Raw genomic sequence first — 20,810 nt, 5'->3', positions numbered from 1 at the left:
CGGTCGTTTCCGACAAAATATGTCGGTGTTTGTTTATGTAAAAACAAAACTGATGAAGATTCCTAAAATATGAAATAGCACAAAAAAGCAAGCACGGTACTTAGTTGAATCTTTCATGCATGTGGCAAAAATCTTTGGAATTAAGGGAAGTACCGAAACGCCTAATACAAGTACCGAAACGTCTTACACACTTACTGAAACGTCTAATACAAGTACCGAAACGTCTTAAACAAGTACCGAAACGTCTTATACAAGTACCGAAACGTCTAATACAAGTACCGAAACGTCTTATACAAGTACCGAAACGTCTAATACAAGTACCGAAACGCCTAATACAAGTACCGAAACGCCTAATACAAGTACCGAAACGCCTAATACAAGTACCGAAACGCCTAATACAAGTACCGAAACGCCTAATACAAGTACCGAAACGCCTAATACAAGTACCGAAACGCCTAATACAAGTACCGAAACGCCTAATACAAGTACCGAAACGCCTAATACAAGTACCGAAACGCCTAATACAAGTACCGAAACGCCTAATACAAGTACCGAAACGCCTAATACAAGTACTGAAACGTCTAATACAAGTACCGAAACGCCTAATACAAGTACCGAAACGTCTAATACAAGTACCGAAACGCCTAATACAAGTACCGAAACGTCTAATACAAGTACCGAAACGCCTAATACAAGTACCGAAACGTCTAATACAAGTACCGAAACGCCTAATACAAGTACCGAAACGTCTAATACAAGTACCGAAACGTCTAATACAAGTACCGAAACGTCTAATACAAGTACCGAAACGCCTAATACAAGTACCGAAACGCCTAATACAAGTACCGAAACGCCTAATACAATTACTGAAACGTCTAATACAAGTACCGAAGCGTCTTAGGTAGCAGTATACAGTGGAGGGTTGAGGCCATGGGGGATGTTTTTGTTAAATGGCTAACCCCTGTATAATGATATGTAAAAAAAAAAATTAAAAAAAAATGCACTAAAATTGGTATAAGCATGATGAAGTGGGCTATGTGAGCTTCACATGTGTAAAAAAAACGAAAAGATTTTTTTGGTTCGAGAATAAAATTTTGGCCATAATCCGAAAGGGTGCCTACACATGAAAAGCTAGCTTTACAGGAGGTACAATTTTGACAATAGCACACGACGCAAAATTGCAATAAATCAAGTTTTACAACTTTACTGGGACCCAGATAATTCTGCAACCAGGTAGGTAATCTTAAATTTCAGACAGAACTTCGGAAAAAAATAATAATTACGAGGTCAAATTTTGGGTCAAAAATAGCAATTTTTGGCATTTTTTGGTAATTTTTGATGTGGTAACCATGGTTTTCACACAAGTGACATACATAGAAAAAGAGGTTTATACACTTCTCAGTACTTTATATGTATTGTAATTGTAATGCAGTTTACAAATATATATACATGTATACATGTGTTGTGTAGGGTAAATCCGCTGTGTTTACATTTCCTCGACATGTGCCTTGTTTATCAGAGTCGGGCCATTTCTACTGTATAATGCTACCTTATACAATTACTGAAACGTCTTATACAAGTACCGAAGCGTCCTATACAATTACCGAAACGTATTATACAAGTACCGAAGTGTCTTATACCATTACCGAAACGTCTAATACAAGTACCGAAGCGTCTTATACAATTACCGAAACGTCTAATACACGTCTAATACAAGTACCGAAGCGTCTTATACAATTACTGAAACGTCTAATACAAGTACCGAAGCGTCTTATACAATTACCGAAACGTCTTATACAAGTATTGGAACATCTATATATGCGTTAAAAATCCAAACGTATAACCTTTTGCATTGGCCACAAACATTTCATCTGCGTATAAACGGTAAGATACAATATACTCACAAGTCTTCGATAACTTCCAATGTATTAGCTGTGCAATATTTCGCCTTCAAGTCGAGGTCCGCTATAATGATATATACATGAATACAGTAGATAAAAAGTCAAGTTTTCATCATTTGAGTATTCACTGTTCCCGTTACGTGGTCCAGAAAATTAACATAAAAATCATTCTTAAGGATTCCACAATTGAAAAAAAAAAAAAAAAAATTACTGATCGGGTTTTTATTTTCTTGTTTTCTTTCTTTCGAGACTCCAGGTGTATTACCTGATTTCTTACAAGAAGAAATATCTTGCAGAACTTTTATGAAAAATAAACAACAAAAATCAACAACATTGCTCAAGAGTGTACATATGAGTGACGGGAACCAGGATTCGAACCCTGGATCTCTGATCACTGTATTGTCACTCTAACCGACTCAGTTACCTTAATCACGGCCGAACCCTGGATCTAAGATATTGTCACTCTAACCGACTCAGTTACCTTAATCACGGCCGAACCCTGGATCTCTGATATTGTCACTCTAACCGACCCAGTTATCTTTATCACGGCCGAACCCTGGATCTCTGATCACTGTATTGTCACTCTATCCGACTCAGTTACCTTAATCACGGCCTCTAACCGACTCAGTTACCTTAATCACAGCCGAACCCTGGATCTATGATTACTGTATCGTCACTCTAACCGACTCAGTTACCTTAATCACGGCAGAACCCTGGATCTCTGTTCACTCAGTTACCTTAATCACGGCCGAACCCTGTATCTATGATTACTGTATTGTCACTCTAACCGACCCAGTCATCTTTATCACGGCCGAACCCTGGATCTATGATTACTGTATTGTCACTCTAACCGACTCATGATCAGTTACCTTAATCACGGTCGAACCCTGGATCTCTGATCACTGTATTGTCACTCTAACCGGCCCAGTTACCTTAATCACGGCAGAACCCTGGATCTATGATTACTGGATTGTCACTCTAACCGACTCTGATCACTGTATTGTCCCTCTAACCGACTTAGTTACCTAAATCACGGCCGAAACCTGGATCTCTGATTACTGTATTGTCACTCTAACCGGCCCAGTTACCTTAATCACGGCAGAACCCTGGATCTATGATTACGGTATTGTCACTCTAACCGACCCAGTTACCTTAATCACGGCCTAACCCTGGATCTATGATTACTGTTTTGTCACTCTAACCGACTCAATTACCTTAATCACGGCCGAAACCTGGATCTCTGATTACTGTCTTGCCCCTCTAACCGACTCAGTTACTTTAATCCCGGCCGAACCCTGGATCTCGGATCACTGCATTGTCACTCTCACCGACTCAGTTACCTTAATCGCGGCCGAACCCTGGATCTCTGATTACTGTCTTGCCCCTCTAACCGACTCAGTTACTTTAATCCCGGCCGAACCCTGGATCTCGGATCACTGCATTGTCACTCTAGGCGATTCAGTTACCTTAATCACGGCAGAACCCTGGATCTATGATTACTGTATTGTCACTCTAACCGACTCAGTTACTTTAATCACGGCCGAACCCTGGATCTATGATTACTGTGTTGTCACTCTAACCGACTCATGATCAGTTACCTTAATCACGGCCGAACCCTGGATCTCTGATCACTGTATTGTAACTCTTAACGACTTAGTTACCTTAATCACGGCCGAACCCTTGATCTCTGATTACTGTATTGTCACTATAACCGACTCAGTTACTTTAATCACGGCCGAACCCTTGATCTCTGATTACTGTATTGTCGCTCTAACCGACTTAGTTACCTTAATCACGGCCTAACCCTGGATCTATGATTACTGTATTGTCACTATAACCGACTCAGTTACTTTAATCACGGCCTAACCCTGGATCTATGATTACTGTATTGTCACCCTATCATACTCAGTTACCTTAATCACAGCCGAACCCTGGATCTCTGATTACTGTATTGTCACTCTAACCGACCCAGTTACCTTAACCACGGCCGAACCCTGAATCTCTGATCACTGTATTGTCACTCTTACCGACTCAGTTACCTTAATCACAGACGAACCCTGGATCTCTGATGACTGTATTGTCACTCTCTGATATTGTCACTCTAACCGGCCCAGTTACCTTAACCCCGGCCGAACCCTGAATCCCTGATCACTGTATTGGCACTCTAACCGACTCAGTTACCTTAACCACGTCCGAACCCTGAATCTCTGATAACTGTATTGTCACTCTAACCGACTCAGTTACCTTAATCACGGCCGAGCCCTGGATCTCTGATTACTGTAGTGTCACTCTAACCGACTTAGTTACCTTAATCACGGCCGAAACCTGGATCTCTGATTACTGTATTGTCACTCTAACCGACTCAGTTACCTTAATCACGGCAGAACCCTGGATCTCTGTTCACTGTATTGTCACTCTAACCGACCCAGTTACATTAATCACGGCCGAACCCTGGATCTCTGATCACTGTATTGTCACTCTAACCGACTCAGTTACCTTAATCACGGCCGAACCCTGGATCTCTGATCACTGTATTGTCACTCTAACCGACTCAGTTACCTTAATCACGGCCGAACCCTGGATCTCTGATCACTGTATTGTCACTCTAACCGACTCAGTTACCTTAATCACGGCCGAACCCTGGATCTCTGATCACTGTATTGTCACTCTAACCGACTCAGTTACCTTAATCACGGCCGAACCCTGGATATCTGATCACTGTATTGTCACTCTAACCGACTCAGTTACCTTAATCACGGCCGAACCCTGGATCTTAGATCACTGTATTGTCACTCTAGCCGACTCAGTTACCTTAACCACGGCTGAACCCTGCTTAATAGCGCTAAACAATATAAGGGGGATGTTACTCTATGCTGAAAAAACACACATTAATTTTTTGGGGGGACAAGGATCCTTAAGGGAAGTTTCGACTAGGGTTTTTTAAATCGATCGTTATATATAGCTTGTTTCACGATATCTTAATACAATTGTTAATAACAAAACAGGTATCAAAGTTGCTAACCAATGTACTCTGACCCGAGTTGAATCGACATGGTCAGTAGATCTGTAAGGTCCACTTGACCAGCGGTCACCTCCAGTCCATTTGTGTACAATGTCATCGTGGCAGTAGGTCTGACCGTCACGTTTATCCCTTGCTCGTCCACTCCTTCCCTACTGGATAAATATGTTCACGTGTTTAACGTTAGTAAATCATTGACAAACTAAGAGGAAACGCCTTTTCAAACCATGTGACTGAACTCTGGAACAATCTAACACCTGAAGTTGTAAATGCTCCGTCATTGAACTCTTTTAAATCAAGACTGAACCGCGTATGGAAGGAACACCCAGGCAACTTTAGCGCCGTATGCTACAGAGCGGGAGGTACAAACCGCGAGTGTGTGCTAGTTACATCAGGAGATACGTCAATAGTTGTCGTAGACTAATGGTATGACGTCGACAACGGTGAGTTAACAATAATGAGAGTTATCCCGCTTATTATACATGTCGCATGAAACTTGTCCCGATCATCGACACGAAAAATGCCACACGTCATTTCAAGATTCTTGAAAATATTTTTTGAATTATATATACCAAGATATTTTTTTTTTGAATTTCTTAAACGAAAACAACAATGATTTGTTTTATGACTTAAGCATAAATATAACGCTTTCATTTAATCATTACGTCACATTATTTCTTGCGGAACTATTTGTAAACAAACCGTCAATTATATCCATCCGTGATGTACGTTTTGTATTCCTGGTAGTTTACATCTGATGTATTGCTTACACAATCTACAATGTAAAATCACAACCGCAGATAACCATATACTAAGGTCTTATGAGTGTGAATAGTAAATAATGTAACTGTTATTTTCGCAACTTCTGTAATGTTGAAGATCATTGATTGACCCGTTAAATACAGCTATCTATTTGTTAGTTTTGTTTGTTGGCTTGGTTGCTTGTTAGTGGTTTAACACCAATGTCAAGGTAAGCTAGTTAGTTAGTGAGTGAGTTGTGTTAGTTATGTTATAAGTTAGTTGTGTTATGTAAGTTAGTCAGTGCGTTATGTTACATGTAGTTATGTTATTAGTTAGTTGTGTTGGTTAGTTATGTTAGCTAGTTAGTTAGTAAGTTATTAGTTAGTTAGTTAGTTATATTAGTTAGTTATTAGTTAGTTAGTTATGAGTTAGTTAGTCAGTGCGTTAGTTACTAGTTAGTTAGTTATACTAGTTAGTTAGTTAGTTATTAGTTAATTAGTTATTTATTAGTTAGTTAGTTATGTTATTAGTTAGTTAGTAATGTTTGTTAATTAGTTAGTTGTCAGACTTAGTTAATCAGTTAGTTATGTAAGTTAGCTATTTAAGCTAGTTAGTGTGTTTTGTCAGTTGTGTTATTTAGTTAGTTAGTCATGTTGGTTTAGGCAGTTGTGCAATTAGTTAGTTAGACTTAGTTAGTCAGTTAGTTATGTTAAGTTAGTTAGTTAGTTAGTTAGTTAGTTAGTGAGTTATGTTCATTAATTATGTTCGTTAGTTACATACATTATTGCTCAACGGCCCAGCAAAGGTGACGTCATATCGGCCCTGACAACATTTGTAAGGGACATTAACGAAACTAAAATCACCAAAAAGACGGTAAAAACTATACACATATAACTACACAGCAAAAAAGATCAGATATGATAAGTATACAAAGAATTAAGAAATTTCAAATTGGATTGTATAAGCCAACTTCACGCGGTGATTCGAAAATAGTTGACACTTTAATTGAGTGGAATGGTTGCCTATGGGAGGAAAGAACGAATGGAAGAGTGAAATAAAAAACAGTGCATCGCAAGTGTAGCGATGGGTTCTTTAAAGGAACTCGGGGAGAATTGAGGTCACATTGTTTAACAGCAGATTGACAGACAATGATCACGTGATCAAGCCACAACAGTTTTACATGTGTGTTCACTATATCTGCCTGTCGAATGGAACTTCATTCAGAAAAATATGAATGTAAAAACATTATCAAGTACAAAGGTTCTGACGCCATTATATATATTTATTTGTCATTTAGACGCTTTACAGTCCGCTTCAAATTAATCAGTAGATAGGTTTAAATCAAACGCTCAAGTGACTATAATACAGGGCAGTCATAGTCATTACTGGTTTCCTTGACAACAGACTTACAAAATCGCCGCAGTCATCAGAAAATCTGTTTATGACTGATGATAACATATTTACAATTTGAATAAACGAATCAAACGGTTACCGATTCCTGGATCAAGTGGAGGGTGGTCGATAAATAAATAGATAAATAAATAAATAATCTTTATTTAACGTCGTGTAAGTAGTCAACAACAACATAAACTATGTAGAGATTTTATTACGACGCCGCTTAGGGAACAAATGCTGTTTTCGTGATGGAGAAAAAAACAACCGTGCCGTCGGAAGGATAACAACTAACACTATTAGACATCACTCTCTTGTACCGCCACCGCTGCTGGAGATCGAACCGAAAGTCTTGGAATAGTGAGTGGTCTGAAGCTCATGTTTAATAATTGTACACATCAGTAATGACTTTGCGCGTTAACGACCACGGCTACCGAGGCCGTGCTTAATATATATTCAATTAACGATGGACTGTTCCCGCGATTGAGAAGGAAATGTATCTTCATATAAGATAATTTGTATAATTTACAGAAATGTTACCTAAACGAAGCAGATCAAATAACATTTGCTAAACCTGCCCATTTTTCCTTATAAATTAATCACTATATTAATACTGTGAAATACTTATACGAATTACAAAAAATGTTTCTCGATAATTTGCACTAATGTTCGACATTAATTTCGTACTTACGCAACCGTTTCGCTTCCGCTCAGCTCGATTGTGAAGTCGTACAGACACTGGACAGGAACCACGATGTCATTTCCGGTTTGATAATGAGGCTTCTTCTGGACTACCACAGAAAATGCCGCATACTAAGATAAAACAAATACAACAAAGTAAAAGAAATAAGTAAGAAGACAAAAACAAAATTATTGCACTGAATGCTTGAAATGATTCTGTCAAAAACACCATCTCGTCGAGAGTGTGCTGTACCGGGAATATCTGATTTCTATGCGTGGTAACAGGACGATTGAATGTTACAGTGAAGCCATTTCAGGACCGAATAATAACATCCATGATAAATCATACGTGTTAAATTACATAATGCATTATAATGATAAATATCAAATGTTAAAATAAAGTTATGTGTGATACTAGATCGAGTTTATCCGTAACAAAAAGGGTTGTAAACTTTATTTATAGCACATTTAGTTTTCTTCTTGATACAACTACCTGGGGGGAAACATGATAGGTGACAAATTTAAATTGAGTTTCGCTTATTGTGTTAACCGTCCAATTGATTTTGTTTTTATTTTCACGGTTTGACGCCCGCTGTAACGGCATTGGAGCCTTTCAGCAGACGACACCGTCCTATTGAAAGATATGGCCACATGCTTCTCTGTCTGCAATGTATGAGTTCGTACAAAAGGCGGAAGTGTCGATCAAAGATTTTCGTCCGACTTGAATATAAGCTTGAATTGCGACGAATATTCTAACACATTTATCTGAACATAAATTCGTCGATGGTATTAATGAAGAGAATTTTGCGGCAAATCCGCGGGAACCAATGTTCTTACTGGATCAATGCCGCATGCGTCGAAGACAAACTCAAGCTCTGTCGTGACATTGACTGTGTCCTGCTTGCACGTAGCTCCTGTACCCTTGATGTATATAATGCCGCCATTTTCAGCGCCCTCTAGCGTCAAGGATAATGCAGTCTCTGTGCACATCTCTACTTTGACTGGAACGTAAGCAGTAATTGTATTATTAGCGTTATTTTCCAAACGAAATGAAAAATAAATGCGATATTACGTTAAGAATGATATATACACGCGTGGATCGAACATGATTGAATAGAGAGTCACAAGAGAGGTGTTTTGAACACAGAGCCCATGCTTGGATTCTGTGTTTAAAACAGCTCTCTTGGGGGGTGTCTTTGCAGTTTCAAAATATAAAAAAATCAATGTTTTCTTCCTCAGTTTTTAATCCTAACCCTTTGTGCACATCTCATGTAACAATCTTGTTCGAGTTATCTCCCCTACTACGTACCCGATTGTTAAGCAAGGTATAGCGTGTAAACTAATTTGACCCTTTGAAGCACATCAAAAGAATCTCGCGTTCCCGTAACGGTTAAATATAATTGACTAGCTTTGGAGTCCGATGTCACTTCGCTGTAATCTTCAAAGGACAGTTATCAGCCTAGCGATTGGTCTTTTTTGTTTATTAATAATAATAATAATTCGAGGTTCTTATATGTTATGTTTTATACTATAGCTGCGCGGTGTGAACAAGATGGCGGATGTTTTTGTTTGACACAGCGCGGGGAAGCTAAAATGGGATAAACTAGCAGCTAGTAGCTGTACAAGTGATACGATATAGATTAAAAGGGTTACAAATTAAAAGCAATAATAGTAAATGCAGATAAAACGGTTAAGACTAAGGGTTAAACTACTACTACTGGTCTTGTGACACCAAGAACGTGAACGTTACATGTGGGTCTAGTCCGCCATTGTGTCGACCACTGCTTGTCTGGATGTACCCTGTACCACAGGAATCACTTGTAACGGTGTCGTGTGAGAAGGTTCACCAAGACTAGTAAAGTTCGTAAAGGTTGTGAATAGAAACTCAGTGCACGTATCCCTTGGAGCTTGTCACAGTCCGCCATTGACGTTCGGAACATTTTGTTATGTGTGCGGTACGGAAAGCGTTAATGACTCGAACAACTAAATCAGCCAATCAGCATGTGTTTCTTACGTTTGTAGTTTCTATCTAAAATAAGTTCCGGCTAATTACTGGGCCACTGAGGGAGTTTAATAAGGAAGTGATGACTTTTTTTTAGATAAATGAAATGTTCAGGTATTTCACTTTTATAAAATGTATACTTTTGATATATTGCCATGTTTGTGTGCAGATTTGCACAGGGGCAAAATGTCCGTGGCATTTCTGTTTTGGGTTACCGGTTTTGCTTGTAAACTTCCGGTTGTCAACTTTTTGGCGCTGTGACACTCCAATATGCAACGAAACCTACCAAAAACGTCATTTAGTAGCCTTGCAAGGTATGTATTTATGAATTTAGACAGTTGTCAATGGTTTTGAACTTCAAATAATAAAGTTATTACCTAAAATGTTTGGCAATAACATATAGTAAATTATTTAGTTGTGCGAGTCCTTTAATTGATCCGGAAAAGTATCAAGTTTGTTTAAGAGTGCACTTTATTGTATATGTAGCTAAGAAAAAACAAAACTGAGAACCTGACAAAATTTACTGAGTACTTAGTTTTCATCTTTTTTTGTCAGTTTTAAAAGGCTACCGTAGCAACCCTAATTAAAAACATCGCTAAATATCTTCATCGGTGTATCGAGGAATGATTCATATGTTTTATTGTACCATTTACGATGTTGAGTTTTGATTGACTAGGGAAAATGAGGTTCAAAAAGGCCCAAATCATACATTGTCTATTAACCCTTTCACCCATATGTAACTTTAGTAGACTCTACCATGCATTGATCTGGATGAGTCCATTATGGTCTACAGTGATGAAAGGGTTAAAAAAGGATGCTTTGTAATTTGCATTTATACTACTGGAGCGGTGGGGTCCTTTAACCAGCCTCTGACATATATTAATCATTACAAGGAAATATACATTGCTCCGTATAATTATGTTCCACTGAAACACATGTAAAACCAACTCACGCGCTTGTGAAGTGACAGCTGGTGACGTTAATTTTGATTGACAGCTCATTAGTAGTAACAGCTTATTTCGTGTGTATAATTCACCTACCGTTAAGGCCTAGTCATGTATGAGTTATTATAACGGGGTTTTTTTTTCGGCTAGTGTTTTGTCATGAGCAATGCATTGCTGCGTATAGATATTTGAATAAAATCATATCATAGAACATAATTGATTTCAGTGTCTTTCTTGATGGATATGCATATTTATTCAAAAACTTAGCTTAGAGGTCGTGATCTGATGATCGTAGCGGTTATTTATTACAAAATTATAATTTAATAACATTTTTGAGAGCAGTGGTGCAATTATGTATGCATAAATGCTTGAGATATCAGGAAATATTACATAACTTTAGAACACCCATTGAAAAAGGACTTCATGTCTTGTGCTATACAACGATGTGGTCCAGTGGAGTGGACCTATAGAGGTCCTGTACTGGAAACTCACTCTATGTAACTTTAAGAAAGAAACACTGAGTGACTCTAAGTAGCTCTAAGCAATAACTCTTATTAATTCTAAGTAATTATATGTTACTCTAAGTAAGTAACGCTTAGTAACTCTAAGTAAGTAAGTAACTCTAAGTAAGTAACTCGAAGTAAGTAACTCTAAGTAAGTAACATTAGTAAGTAACTCTAAGTAAGTAACTCTAAGTAAGTAAGTAACTCTAAGTAAGTAACTCTAAGTAAGTAACTCTACGTTAGTACATGCAACTCTAAGTAAGTAACTTTCAGTTACTCTTAGTAATTTTAAGAAATTACCTGTAAGTTATTAACTTTGAGTAAGTCACACTAAAAAAGTAACTATCATTAACTCTTAGTAGCTTTAAGTTAGTAAGTCTTAGTGAGTCTTAGTAACTCTCAGTAACTCTTATTAAGTAGCTCTGAGTAAGTAACTCTAATTCAGTAGCTCTGGATAAGTAACTCTTAGTAAGTAACTCTGAGTATTAACAATGAGTAAGTAACTCTAATTAAGTAAATTTAAGTAAGTAACTCTCAGTATGTAACTCTTAATAAGTAACTCTCAGTACGTAACTTTCAGTTCTCTTAGCAATTTTAAGGAATTACCTGTAAATTATTAACTCTGACTAAGTTACACTAAAAAAGTAACTCTCATTAACTCTTAGTAGCTTTACGTTAGTAAGTCTTAGTAACTCTCTGTAAGTAACTCTGAGTAAGTAACTCCAAGTATTAACTATGAGTAAGTGACTCTAATGAAGTAATTCTAAGTAAGTAACTATGAGTATGTAATTCTTAAGAAATAACTCTAAGTAAGTTACTCTCAGTCAGTAACACTGAGTAAGTAAATATGAGTAAGTAACTCTGAGTAAGTAATTATGAGTAAATAACTCTGAGTAAGTAAATATGAGTAGATAACTCTGAGTAAGTAAATATGAGTAAATAACTCTGAGTAAGTAAATATGAGTAAGTAACTCTGAGTAAGTAAATATGAGTTAGTAACTCTGAGTAAGTAAATATGAGTAAGTAACTCGGAGTAAGTAAATATTGGTAAGTAAATATGAGTAAGTAAATATGAGTTAGTAGCTATAAGTAAGTAACGTTAAGTAAATAACTTTAAGTAAGTAACTCTAAGTAATTAACTATCAATAAGTAACTCTCAGTAAATAACTTTTAAGTACACAACTCTGAGTAATTAACTCCAAGTAAGTAACTCACAGTAAGTAACTCTAAGTAAGGAACTCTGACTTATTAACTCTCAGTAAGTAACTCTCAGTAAGTAACTGTCAGTAAGTAACTCTCAGTAAGTAACTCTCAGTAAGTAAAGTAACTCTTCGTAATTAACTCTCAGTAAGTAACTCTCGGTAAGTAAAGTAACTCTCAGTAATTAACTCTCAGTAAGTAAAGTAACTCTCAGTAATTAATTATCAGTAAGTAAAGTAACTCTCAGTAATTAACTCTCAGTAAGTTAAGTAACTCTCAGTAATTAACTATCAGTAAGTAACTCTCAGTAAGTAAAGTAACTCTCAGTAATTAACTCTCAGGAAGTAAAGTAACTCTCAGTAATTAATTCTTAGTAAGTATCTTTTAATAAGTCACCATAAGTCATATTAAATTATAAAAAGAAACGAAATAAGTTCAAATATAAATGACACCTATTGCAAGTTACATGTTGATTTATTATATGTCTTCATATTTTCTCACCCGTTACGTGTTACATGTATATATATTTCAAAATCTCTACAAAGATAACGTTTGTGTTTAACCACGGAATTATATTCTTTTATGTCATGCTTTCACATATGTTCCATCCCAGACAACTAGGCCGTCTTGTGTGGTCAGACTATTGAATGGTTCAGTTTACATGTACTTGGTAAGTGGACTTTTATCAATGTTGCCAACAGTCCTTTACTATATTAGTAAACAAACGTGATAATTTAATAAGCAAAGTATTTATTTTCTTGGGGCGACCTTCTAATATCAATGTGGATGCAAACGTTACAAAGAAGAGAATGATGATGTTTATTTTATGTATGGATGTGTCAAGATGAAATAAAATAAATTTCAAATATGGGTTCTACGTTTATCTTTATTTTTCTTGTTCATTTGCGACAGTCTTAGTTTTAGTAAATAAAGTATATCGCCAAGCTGCTGGGTTGCCTTCGGCTCCGCCTCATACCAATGCAAATGGCATCGGGCAAATAACTAAGCCGATACAGGACTTAATACTATAGTATAGAAGTCATGTACACTGTAAGGTCGGAGATATTTCACTGTAGTGATTCATTGTAATATGTACAAATCATCTGTCTATACATAGTGCGTCTTGTTATGTTTCAATGATTGTATCGTCAAGAATAGCTGCTTCCCTTAGCACAAAAATGTCCTTAAATATCCCAAATGTTTAAGATATTTACAAATTTATATCAATATAATGCTATATATTCCCAAAGCAGTTACAGATTCAGTTAAAAAAAAGTGTGGAGAGTTATTTCTATGAATAATGTATAGTGTATTGCTTAGTCATATTTCAGTGTATAGAGTACTCTGTAATGTTAAGACGTGTTTCACTATATTAAGTATGCTGTAATGTTGATATAATGTTAGGGTATGCGAATTACATTGCTGTAAACATCGTATGAAACGATATGTATGCTTTTATTCTATTTTTGTGATATTCGCCGGAAGCAAACTTGCTGTGGGGAATTAAAAACAAAAAGGATAAATGTTTTGTTCCACAAGATTCAGGATTTATTAAGAATAGACAATCAGTATGTCCAGCTACATGTAACTAGTATCCCATGCGAAAACCAGTGAACATTGACCTTAACGCCAGTATGTCCGAACTACTCCCATGGCCACCTACACGTACCCATACCTCATCTCCGACCTGTAGGCGTGCTGTAGCAGTCGCTGATGTTGCACTTGAGTAATCACTGCCCTGGCCAGTTACAGATGATCCAATTACGACACTGTTGCGTACTAAATCAGAATATATAAATTGGTTAGAAACTACATATATTGACCAAGCAAAGACGTGAATTCCAGACTGTGTGCAGGTAAAAACGCCCGTATTGGGACTGTAGTGGAATCCCCCGTTGTTTGTTACGAGTTTGTCAAAAACTACCACGTGGTTTGTAGATGGATCGGAGATGGTGTGTGTAAGGATAGCATGGAACGCCACAACGTCGTCAGACGGACCTGGCAATAAATGATTATTCTGTTATAAAACAAAACAAAAAGATTACAAGAACATGACAATGTTACCGCTTATTTCAATATGAGAGTTTAACTAAGTCAGCCAATTCAAACACAACTGGAAAATATTTCTGAACACCTTGTTTCGATAGAGCAGGTAAACACACTCTGAGCATTACAAATGGAACATAAATGGAACTTTGAGCTTTCATAAATAACCAATGTCTTTGCAAATATGAACATTCAATTGAAACTGTAATTATTAATTATTATTGCGTAGAATAAAAAAACAAACAAAAGTTTGTTTATTTGAAATGATGCATAAATACCTACTGACTCGAGAAATCCTTCCGTGGTTTCTGGATTGGATCCGACCTTGACCTCTTATTGCTTCAGAGCTCGATGTGTCAGGAATCGGTGTCGACAAATCCTCCTCATTTGTCGACGTATCGTCGAGTGTAGGCGCAGCGGGAGAAGGTAAGGTTACATCACTTGTGTTGTAATACGGAATCTCGTATCGAGGCGGAATTTGTGTCTGCTTGGAGGTATCGTACTCGGCTTGTTCACTGTTTCCACAGTGACGCTCCAATTCCCCTATTCTTTAAGTCATCATAGTTATCAGATTCAAATCTTTTACTCGTAAACGTTTCTGCTCTTCAACTTCTTGGTTTAGTTGGGTCAAGACGCGCGCATCATTTTCGCGTAATTCTGAAAGTTCCTGTACACGTAAATTCAGTTCGTTCACATCTTTGGCGCTCCTTTGTTCCAACTCGTCCATTCGTTTTGTCAGCTTTTCGAGCTGATCAGTACGGACGTCGGTTTGGTAGGTGGAAACGGCGTGAAACTGCGGCTCATTGATCATGAAGGCAGTGGTTAGCCTTTCACCTATGACCAATACCAATATACAAAACATTCGCAATAGTGGTTTGGTGTCCTCCATAATTGTCATCAAAGTACACACCAGCCTATAAGGACTCCGACGAAATAATTCAGTATACACCTTTAAATCTTTGTTTTATCTGAAAAGGTCACGTATAAGCACTGACAACATGATTTTATATATTTGAAAAGAACAAGGAGTGTTTACGTTTCTAGGCCGTATTATCGCAAGGTCGCGCCATATTTCATATACTCACGGAAAAACGAATTCACTACTTTAAGGTAGCAGAGTACATACAGTAGAAATCGCTTGACCCTAAAAATAAAAGGCATGTCTCGGATAAACATTTATAGCGGATTCATCCTGCACTACATTTTGAATACGTTTTTTTAAAAGAATGAATATTTTTTCAAAAATCATTTCCCCAGATTTGGGACTTGTGAAAACCATGGTTACCACCTCAAAAAACGCCAAAAAATGCAAAAAACAATGATTTTCAACCCAAAATTTAACCTTCGTAAGTATTTTTTTTTTTTAAACCTGTTTTAACATAAATATCACCTTCTCGGTCACAGATACTCACGTTTTAGCATAGGTCGTCAAACTAGATTTTTAACAATATTTCACATGTGCTAAGTACTAAACTAGACTACATAAAAGCTAGCTTTTTTTGTGTTGACACAACTTCGTAAATGGCCAAAATGTGGTCTCCAGCCAAATTCGATTTTTTTAAGCCCACATAGTCCAATTCATCATGTACATGTATATGCCAATTTTAGAGCTGTTTTTTTTTTGGTTTTTTTGATACATGTAATATTACAGGGGTTATTCATTGTACAAAAATATTACCCATGGCCACCGAACGCTACTGTACACTGCTACCTAAACAGTTCTTTGATAATCAAACGAACAGAACATATATATTAAATCCAAAGTATTTGGAGAATCTTTCTGTAGTTTTTCTCATTAACATATAGTTTTTATATAATTTGAACTAATGACTGTTTTCATATCAGACCAAATATTTTCTCGAGCTTCCTGTATATTGACAGAAGGTCAGCGACTCCGATTTAGGCCACGAGTCAATCTGGGTTTAGAAATAAAAAACAGATATATGATAAAACATTTTATCATTTACATATATAGTGCTTGAAGCATGTATTACAAACACAACTTCAAAATAGGCAATATGAAGTTTCTTTCTATATTGTGATTTTTTATCAATTGTTCCCCCGGCATTAACTTATAGACACGTGTATGGTTAATTTCAACATCTACAGACATTCATTGATTCTGTTTCTGTAACCGTCTGTATTTGTTTGTTCATAATGTAGTTTAACTCCATTGTACTGTTCGATAGTGATTCCACTACCAGTGAGCTTGTACCGCCCACGTTTCCAGAAGAAGATCAAAACAAAAAGTTTCAAATTCCGGGTTGTACCTGGACTGGGCATTTTATTTATCATCAACTACTTTCCGTGATATGGGTTGTTGTGCATGCGTATTAGTTCTAGCTCTGCAAAGGATATATCCCGCACCAACACATACTTGCTCGGCACGCGCCATATCTGGCTAGCACGAACCTTAACCTGTAATTGGAAAGTTTTCAGAAAATATCACAGAAATGTTAATATATAGTTAATTTTATGAAATATAACTTATACGTGTGATTTGAGTGTAATTTTTAATAATTGTGATGTTATGAAGCAGTTTAAAATAAAAATGGTTACCATATGCCTATTTCCGTATCTGACTCCAAATCAGCCCTTGACCCATATCAGCCCCCGGGCTAATATGTGAGTTTCGGGCTGATATGGAGTAGGTTATTGAAATGATTACATCATAACCTCTAAAGATATGTCGTTTCCTAATAGTCTAGTTTATATATTTTTAGTATTAATTTACAAAACATGTCTGGAGAAGAATATCTCTTAAAACGATCGGGGATAAAAAGATCGAACAACCAGCACCGTCTAACAATGAATCAGATAAGTAAACGACCTTACATGGTTGCACCCTTATGATTTTGTAATATGTACAGTATGCCAAAAAAATATTACACCGACTCATGTATCTGCATCCAAATGATACCACGTCCTCACAAAAAGAACGCCGGCATTGACAGCAAAGCCACAAGGCACGTCAATGAAAAATTTGTGATGTTTTGAAAAATATTAGTTATTTAGTAAGTTATTGATCTTCTTTATTTCAATATAAAAGGTCACTAACTTCCTGCAGATTATCATATGGATAAATCCTCAAAAAAGAGCTTAATGTTCTTTAAACTGGGTTTAATTTATTTCTTCAACCTTATGTCTAAATAGACCTACAATCAGAGGATGATTGTGTTTCCAATGACATAATTTAATTGTGATGTCATATAATTGAGAGCCATAATTGTCTATCAGATACTAGCATCTTGGCAAATTATTGAATTAATAAAAAAAAATGTGGTTTTCTTAAATTGAATATATGGTCCAAAACAACAGAAACTGTACACTTCCGGATACATATATAATTATTGGTCTGTGGATCGTAATCTCTTGGATCATGTAGGCAGTGGTCAGCATTCCATCAATGACTATTGTCAATATGAACAACATGTGCGCTATTGATTTGGAACTCTCCATATCTGATATCAATGCGCACACAAGATAAGAAATGCGCTTACGTTTCGGTGTATACTTTTATATATCGTTTTATCTGAAATTGTGTCACGTTCAAGCACTGACAACGGTTTGGTAGAAAATGAGTATATGTTTCTTTGGGGCGTCTTTTTTTAGGTCATGACACGTGTCTGGCTTTCTAGAAGATAAGATCATTGACGGTATAATACTAGTTGCTACGTCACCACTAATTAATTAAACACTGTTGTAGTACTCACGTCGGTAAAGACAACATATCAGTCATATCTGTATTACATATTTTAGAATAGATAATCTTGTAAAGTGTCTTATTTAATCTCAACACATATACATTTTGTATACTATATCAGTCTTACCGATGTAAGTATTTGATAACATGTTAGCTACTTAGTTAGTAAGCTGTTAAAATTTTCCAAAAATAATCGTTGTCTTAACCAAACAAACTGTATACATCGGCATGTACGCTTTGATTTTTACTTAATGGACTTTGCCAGAAGGAAACCTTGGTATTTAACAGTAGAAAACCAAGATAAATATTATGTTCTCAAATATTTATTAAGAACAGAAAAGAAGTATGGCCAGATAACTATCAATTCAGGCGAAAACCAGTGAACATTGACCTTGTAGAACCAATGTCAGATCCGTCCCCGTGGCTAGTTACTCGTACCCAGACCTCATCTCCGACCTCTAGGTGTGTAGCGGCAGTCGCGGATGATGCACTTTCGTAACTTGTATCTTGGCCAGTTAGAGCAGACCCGATGACGGCATTGTTCCTTACTAGATCAGTATGCACAAACTGGTAAAACTTTACATCTATTGCTCAAGAGAAGACGTAGATCCCAGACTGCGTGCAGGTAAATATACCTGTGTTGGGACTGTAGTGGACTCCCCCGCTGTTTGTTACGAGTTGATCAAAAACTACCACGTAGTTTGTAGATGGATCAATGATTGTGTGTGTAAGGATAGCGTGGAACGCCACGATGTCCTCAGGCGGAGGACCTGGCAAGAAATGATTATTCTGTTATAAAACCAAAAAGGGTTACAAAAACAGGACAATATTACCGCTTACTTCAATAATAGAGTTTAACTAAGTCAGCCAATTCAATCACAACTGGAAAATCCTCCTTTACTATTTTGCTTTGGATACAACAGGAAAACACATTATGAGCATTCTACATGGAACTTTGAGCATTGAATGGAAACTGTAATTATTAATTGTTATTGCGTAGAATAAAAGAACAAACAAATGTTTGTTTAATTAAAATGCTGCATAAATACCTACTGACTCGAGTCATCTTTCTGTTTTGTCTGTGTTGGATACGACCTTGACCTTTTTTTGCTTCATAGCTCGATGTGTCAGGAATGGGTGTCGACAAATCCGCGTCATTTGTCATCGTATCGTCGAGTGTAGGCGCAGCGGGAGAAGGTAAGGTTACATCACTTGTGTTGTAATACGGAATCTCGTCACGAGGCGGAATTTGTGTCTGCTCGGACGTATCGTACTTGGATTGAACACCGTTTCCACAGTGACGCTCCAACTCACCTATTCTTTCAGTCAGCATAGTTATCAGATTCAAATCTTTGACGCGTAAACGTTTCTGCTCTTCAACTTCTTGGTTTAGTTGGGTCAAGACGCGCGCATCATTTTCGCGTAATTCTGAAAGTTTCTGTACATGTACATTCAGTTCGTTCATATCTTTGACGCGCATTTGTTCCAACTCGTCCATTCGTTTTGTCAACATTTCTAGCTGATCAGTACGGACGTCAGTTTGGTAAGTAGGCACGGCGTGAAACCTCGGCTCATTGATCATGAAGGCAGTGGTGTGCCTTTCACCTATGACCAATGCCAATACACAAAACATTCGCAATAATGGTTTGGTGTCCTCCATAACTGTCATCAAAGTACACACCAGCCTATAATGACTCCGTCGAAATGATTCAGTATACACCTTCATAGTTTTGTTTTATCTGAAAAGGTCACGTACAAGCACTGACAACATGGTTTTATATATTTGAAAAGAACTAGGAGTGTTTACGTTTCTAGACCGTCTTGTCAACAGGTCACGCCTTATGTCATGTTCTCACGGAATAAAGAATTCACTACTTGTATCAGTTCTTTGATTATCAAACGGACAGAATATATATATTAAATCCAAAATATTTGAAGAAACCTCCTGTAGTTTTTCTCATTAACATATAGTTTTTATAAAATTTGAACTAATGACTGTTTTCATATCAGACCAAATATTTTCTCGAGCTTCCTGTATATTGACAGAAGGTCAGCGACTCCGATTTAGGCCACGAGTCAATCTGGGTTTAGAAATAAAAAAAGATTTATGATTAAACATTTTATCATTTACATATATAGTGCTTGATGCATGTATTACAAACACAACTTCAAAACAGGCAATATGAAGTTTCTTTCTATATTGTGATTTGTTATCAAACTTTCCCCCGGCATTAACTTATAGACACGTGTATGGTTAATTTCAACGTCTACAGACATTCATTGATTCTGTTTCTGTAACCGTTTGTATTTGTTTGTTAATAATGTAGTTTAACGCCATCGTTCTGTTCGATATTGATTCCAGTACCAGTGAGCTTGTACCGTCAACGTTTCCAGAAGAAGATCAAAACAATAAGTTTCAAATTCCGGGTCGTACCTGGACTGGGCATTTTATTTATCATCATCTACTTTCCGTGATATGGGTTGTTTTGCATGCGTATAAGTGTTAGCTCTGCAAAGGATATATCCCGCACCAACACATACTTGCTCGGCAGGCGCCATATCTGGCCAGCACGCACCTTAACATCCAATTGGAAAATTTTCAGAAAATATCACAGAAATGTTATTATATAGTTAATTTTATGAAATATAACTTATCTGTGAGATTTGTGTGTAATTTT

General features: G+C 36.8%; 1 protein-coding gene across 1 annotated transcript in view; it reads right to left on the bottom strand.

Annotated features, from left to right (window-relative positions):
• The window catches only part of LOC110446377, a 48,385-nt gene that overhangs the window by 7,559 nt on the left and 20,016 nt on the right, over positions 1-20,810 (bottom strand). Inside the window, exons 2-5 of the mRNA XM_021491498.1 lie at positions 8,572-8,735; positions 7,745-7,866; positions 4,924-5,075; positions 1,905-1,965 (exon numbers count right to left, since the gene is read on the bottom strand). Coding sequence (XP_021347173.1) covers positions 1,905-1,965; positions 4,924-5,075; positions 7,745-7,866; positions 8,572-8,735 — 499 coding nt within the window. The remainder of the gene's footprint in view (positions 1-1,904; positions 1,966-4,923; positions 5,076-7,744; positions 7,867-8,571; positions 8,736-20,810) is intronic.

This window comes from Mizuhopecten yessoensis, unplaced genomic scaffold (assembly GCF_002113885.1).
Source record: "Mizuhopecten yessoensis strain PY_sf001 unplaced genomic scaffold, ASM211388v2 scaffold2681, whole genome shotgun sequence".
NCBI classification, from domain to species: domain Eukaryota; kingdom Metazoa; phylum Mollusca; class Bivalvia; order Pectinida; family Pectinidae; genus Mizuhopecten; species Mizuhopecten yessoensis.
Note: the sequence above shows the minus strand (reverse complement) of the source record. Positions and strands in the feature narration are given on the sequence as shown.